We start from the raw sequence: 5109 nt of genomic DNA, 5'->3' as shown, positions 1-5109 counted from the left end.
AAATGTAGCCGATTGAACCACATAATTTTTCATATCTGTACGGTTTTTGTCCGATTTCAAGGACATTTGACACATCATTTTTCAAATCTGTACGGTTTTTGTCAAATATCTCGGAAACGGAAGCTCGTACAGCAAATTTACCTTCGGGGAATGCTAACTGTAGAATTTGATGAGGAATCGAATGAGCCCATCTGCGAGGCTCTACGACTTTCGATTCAAAATGTAGCCGATTGAACCACATAATTTTTCATATCTGTACGGTTTTTGTCCGATTTCAAGGACATTTGACATCATTTTAAAAATCTGTACGGTTTTTGTCAAATATCTCGGAAACGGAAGTTCGTACAGCAAATTTACCTACACAGGGGAATGCTAACTGTAGAATTTGATGAGGAGTAGAATGAGCCCATCTGCGAGGCTCTACGACTTTCGATTCAAAATTTATAGCCGTTTGAACCACATAATTTTTCATATCTGTACGGTTTTTGTCCGATTTCAAGGACATTTGACACATCATTTTTCAAATCTGTACGTTTTTTGTCAAATATCTCGGAAACGGAAGCTCGTACAGCAAATTTACCTTCGGGGAATGCTAACTGTAGAATTTGATGAGGAATCGAATGAGCCCATCTGCGAGGCTCTACGACTTTCGATTCAAAATGTAGCCGATTGAACCACATCATTTTTCATATCTGTACGGTTTTTGTCCGATTTCAAGGACATTTCACACATCATTTTTCAAATCTGTACGGTTTTTGTCAAATATCTCGGAAACGGAAGCTCGTACAGCAAATTTACCTTTGGGGAATGCTAACTGTAGAATTTGATGAGGAGTAGAATGAGCCCATCTGCGAGGCTCTACGACTTTCGATTCAAAATGTAGCCGATTGAACCACATCATTTTTCATATCTGTACGGTTTTTGTCCGATTTCAAGGACATTTGACACATCATTTTTCAAATCTGTACGGTTTTTGTCAAATATCTCGGAAACGGAAGCTCGTACAGCAAATTTACCTGCATAGGGGAATGCTAACTGTAGAATTTGATGAGGAGTAGAATGAGCCCATCTGCGAGGCTCTACGACTTTCGATTCAAAATGTAGCCGTTTGAACCACATAATTTCTCATATCTGTACGGTTTTTGTCCGATTTCAAGGACATTTGACACATCATTTTTCAAATCTGTACGGTTTTTGTCAAATATCTCGGAAACGGAAGCTCGTACAGCAAATTTACCTTCGGGGAATGCTAACCCTACTAACACAGTGGGTTGCAGCAACGTTGCACATAAGTTGTACTTAGGTAAGTTGCAACGTTACCATCAGGCGATGTTGTGACAACGTCCATCTAAGGTCGAAAATAACTTTACCCTCCTAAGTCTAATTAGACTTTTCTGCAACGTTGCAGAAACATTGGCAATATGGGTCCCTGCAACGTCATTAAATAACGTTGCTGTGACGTTGGATTAAAGTCCTATTAGGCTAGCATTAGGATTGCAATCGGGCTATCCCGTGACGTCACTGCTTGCTTGGTTCACAGTTAAAGTAGGCAGGATTCTTTGCCAAACTGCTCCTGTCTTTTGTTCTTTTTTTAAATTTTCGCTTATATCCTTCATATTGTACTATGTTGAGGTGAATAACTCATCTTAGAAATGTTATTGATTGTATATTTCCCTGTTTGTTAACATTTAATGCTTTTTCATTAATTAAAACTAACCTTTCGGTGTCGACCAAGATATCATTTTTCAAAAGACGTGACGAGAAAACCCATTCATTCTCTCGGCATTATGGAACACTTCCACTAGGGGGCGATGAGATCACTTTCCCTCCCTATAGATGGGTTCGCCGTCTACGTCACAGCGGGGTGCGCACGCACGCACGCACGCAGCCTCTTTGGGAAAAAGGAACGAGCGAACGAGGAACGAACTCGCTAGCCACAGTAGCTCCGTTTCGTGTAGCTAATTATGCCTCAAAGCCGCTGTGCTGTGAACTGTACAAACAGAAAAGAACAAGATGATGGCCTCAGATTCTTCATCATCCCCTCGAGATGTCACCCTTTTCAGAGGAACCACCGAAAGCTGTGGTTTAAAGCCATAAAGAGAGCAGATTGGGGACTAAAACACTTTTTTTGTGTGGTGCGAACTCATTTCTGGTAAGTTATACCAGTTACCTCGGGGGGTTTTCTCATCAAATTACATTGATTTGACTGTTGGTTTAGCTATTTATTTGTTTACTTACCGGTAATAATTTAAGTAAACAGAAGTAACTCATAACCTGCACGCTAAACTAAGTTCAGGAATTGGAAGCCCAATGCTAGCTAGCTAACGTTAGCTAATGCTAGCTAACACGCTACTAATGCTAGCTAACACGCTACTAATGCTAGCTAACACGCTACTAATGCTAGCTAACACGCTACTAATGCTAGCTAACACGCTACTAATGCTAGCTAACACGCTACTAATGCTAGCTAACACGCTACTAATGCTAGCTAACACGCTACTAATGCTAGCTAACACGCTACCTAGTGTTAGCTAGCTAAGTCAAGGCCCGAACTTGACTAATGTTTAGACAATATTGAAAATACTCCGACAAACTATTGCAAATCTTTTTTCTGTTACTGCTGGCTTTGTGTTCGCCGCGAACATTTGCAGAAACATAAGCAAGCGAACGGTCTGAGATGTTAAGTTTTGTGTTAGTTAACGTTAATATAAAATGGCCGCTGGACTGAGGGAAATTGTTTGTTTGACTCTGCTGAATTTGGGTTTTCCCCAAGTCCACAACTGGTACTGTTTGCATTTTAAGCTGTTAAAAAATACTGGCGGGGGGGGAAAAGATCATTACTCATTATTCTGAGGAAAACAGGATGGCTGAAATGTATTGATTATGGTACTTTATGCACACAGATCATTACGAAGGTGCCAGGCTCATGGCAAAAGTCTTTGAGCAGCAGTCTTCAATGGATGAGCGCCAGGACGTTAGAAAGAGACGGCGCAACACGCGCTATCACTCCAGTGACGAAGGTAATATACTAAGGTGCATTCAACAGTCCCAAAAGAGTAGTACTTTTGAAATCGTGAGCTAATTTAGTGATATTCCACTAGATGTTCCAAGCCCCGGGCAGCCATTGGTCCCCACTATGCAGGCCAAAGACCAGGTGCCAGGTGCCGGAGTTGAAAGGCCTCTGCCAGCGGTCCAGTACAATCCACGTGTGCTGTACAATCCAGGTATGCATGTTTGTGTTGAAATGAAATGTCTATGCCTACTGCACACTGATAGTTGGACTATTTTTTATTTATTTTGAATACCATTTTACTCATCTTGCAGATTTTCCAAGCTTGTCCCATGTGGGCGAGCGGGGCCCAGGCCCCATTTATAGCACCCCAGCCAGATCATACAGCACCCAGCCAGACCAGGTAAGAGTGGCATGTACTGCTGTGGTGTCTACCTGTCTTGTCTTTATTTAGTTTCCCTCCAAATGCCAGAAGCCAAAGCCAACACCATAAAGTTTCCTGCTAATCCCATTCAGTTAGCTCTGTGATTGGCTTTTTTAGATTGAATACCATTTACTCATCTTGCAGATTTTCCGAGCTCATCCCCTGTGAGCGAAAACCATGCGAGCCCAGGCTTCATGTATAGCACCCCAGCCAGACCAGGTAAGAGTGGCATGTACTGCTGTGGTGTTGTGATGTCTACCTGTTAATGTCTTAATTTATTCTCCTTCAAATGCCAGAAGCCAAAGCATGCTGCCAACACCATAGTTTTATGTCAATGTACTTATAGCCACATCTGTGTTTATCTAGATTTCCAGAGGTCTGTACATCAGCAGTTCTCAGAGATGCGGGAGCAACTCCGTGAGCTTGCACGGACTGTGAGGGAACTGGCCCAGAGCACGCGGCCTGTGGAGTCTGGAGCCCAGGGAGAAGTGCTGGATGTACTGAACCCTGCCCAAACGGACGAGGAGCTGCAGGTCTGTGAGGCCAGGTTGAAGGACCGGGAACATCAGAGGAAGATGGTGAGTGTCTGCAGGGCGGAACTTTGTCTTATTTTTGCAGTGCAGGGAAGGGTACAGTAAATGACTCTTTGTTTTGCAGACACAATACCTAGGTGCCATTGGTGGCAGAGACTTGGCGGACACAGTCCGGCGGGTGCTGTCAGCTGTAGCCACACATGCGGTGTGGAGCGCCTACAGTGTGCACGGGAAGAAGGGGAAGAAGCCACTGAAGAGTTTGACACTCTTCAATGTTCTAACATGTAAGAAATGGTTCATATTTTGAATATTTTTTAATACATCGTCTTTGTTCCATGACCGATGTGAATTGAAACCATTACCTTTCTTGATAACTTAAAGGTGCAGTGATGGTCTCCATGCCAAAGGCTACGATGGCGGAGGTGGCCGCCCAGCTGCAGGAGACATTGAAACATGCCCCTGCTAAATGCAGAAGGGTAAGTGATGTCTTTTTTTTTGGTTTCTCCTACCCAGTGTGACTGCATGGTTCCAAAGATTGTGTACCACTTTTTTGTGCATGTATGTGCGTTGTGTATTTACGGCCATTTCATTGTGTCTTTAGGTATCTGCAGAAGTCCGCCTGAGCACAGCCCATCCAAGCACAGTCCATCTGAGCACTCCCCAGCATTCTGATGAGGAAGACTTCCCTTCCTAGCTGCCCCCCAGCCCATCTGAGCACAGCCCCCCCCCCCCAGCCCATCTGACGCCCACCCGCAGCCCATCTGAGCACAGCCCCCCCCCCAGCCCATCTGAGCACAGCCCCCCCCCCAGCCCATCTGAGCACAGCCCCCCCCCCAGCCCATCTGAGCACAGCCCCCCCCCCCAGCCCATCTGAGCACAGCCCCCCCCCCCAGCCCATCTGAGCACAGCCCCCCCCCCCAGCCCATCTGAGCACAGCCCCCCCCCCAGCCCATCTGAGCACAGCCCCCCCCCCAGCCCATCTGACGCCCACCCCCAGCCTATCTGAGCACAGCCTGCCTTTTTTTTTGTAAATAACTGTTTTTGTATTATTTTTTTTAATCCTTTTTGTTTTTAAACTTGTTTATCATGTTGCAGGCCAGACATTGTGTACTTTTTTAATAAAATAAATTGTTCTTGACTGA

At 44.7% G+C, this 5109-nt stretch overlaps 1 protein-coding gene across 2 annotated transcripts; it reads left to right on the top strand.

Annotated features, from left to right (window-relative positions):
* Window positions 1-1905: 1905 nt before the first annotated feature.
* Window positions 1906-4740, top strand: LOC311328566 (uncharacterized protein). 2 transcript variants are annotated; one of them, XM_084462517.1, is made up of 9 exons: window positions 1906-2152; window positions 2904-3020; window positions 3102-3224; window positions 3325-3413; window positions 3579-3653; window positions 3801-4012; window positions 4092-4251; window positions 4349-4443; window positions 4569-4740. In XM_084462517.1, the coding sequence occupies exons 5-9, from the start codon at window positions 3629-3631 to the stop codon at window positions 4659-4661; spliced, it is 585 nt and encodes a 194-aa protein (XP_084318643.1). In that variant the 5' UTR covers window positions 1906-2152; window positions 2904-3020; window positions 3102-3224; window positions 3325-3413; window positions 3579-3628; the 3' UTR covers window positions 4662-4740. The 2 variants fall into 2 exon arrangements, with proteins under 2 accessions (XP_084318643.1, XP_084318642.1); XM_084462516.1 differs by having other exon boundaries at window positions 3325-3653.
* Window positions 4741-5109: the final 369 nt, after the last annotated feature.

This window comes from Borostomias antarcticus (genome assembly GCF_949987555.1).
Source record: "Borostomias antarcticus genome assembly, contig: scaffold_64, whole genome shotgun sequence".
Classification (NCBI taxonomy): Eukaryota; Metazoa; Chordata; class Actinopteri; order Stomiiformes; family Stomiidae; genus Borostomias; species Borostomias antarcticus.
Note: the sequence above shows the minus strand (reverse complement) of the source record. Positions and strands in the feature narration are given on the sequence as shown.

Coding starts and splice junctions, on each gene's coding strand:
- LOC311328566 (XM_084462517.1), top strand. CDS start 3,629: ATGTATAGCACCCCAGCCAGACCAG. Junction 4,252..4,348: donor ACTCTTCAATGTTCTAACAT/GTAAGAAATGGT, acceptor GATAACTTAAAG/GTGCAGTGATGGTCTCCATG. Junction 4,444..4,568: donor CCCCTGCTAAATGCAGAAGG/GTAAGTGATGTC, acceptor TTGTGTCTTTAG/GTATCTGCAGAAGTCCGCCT.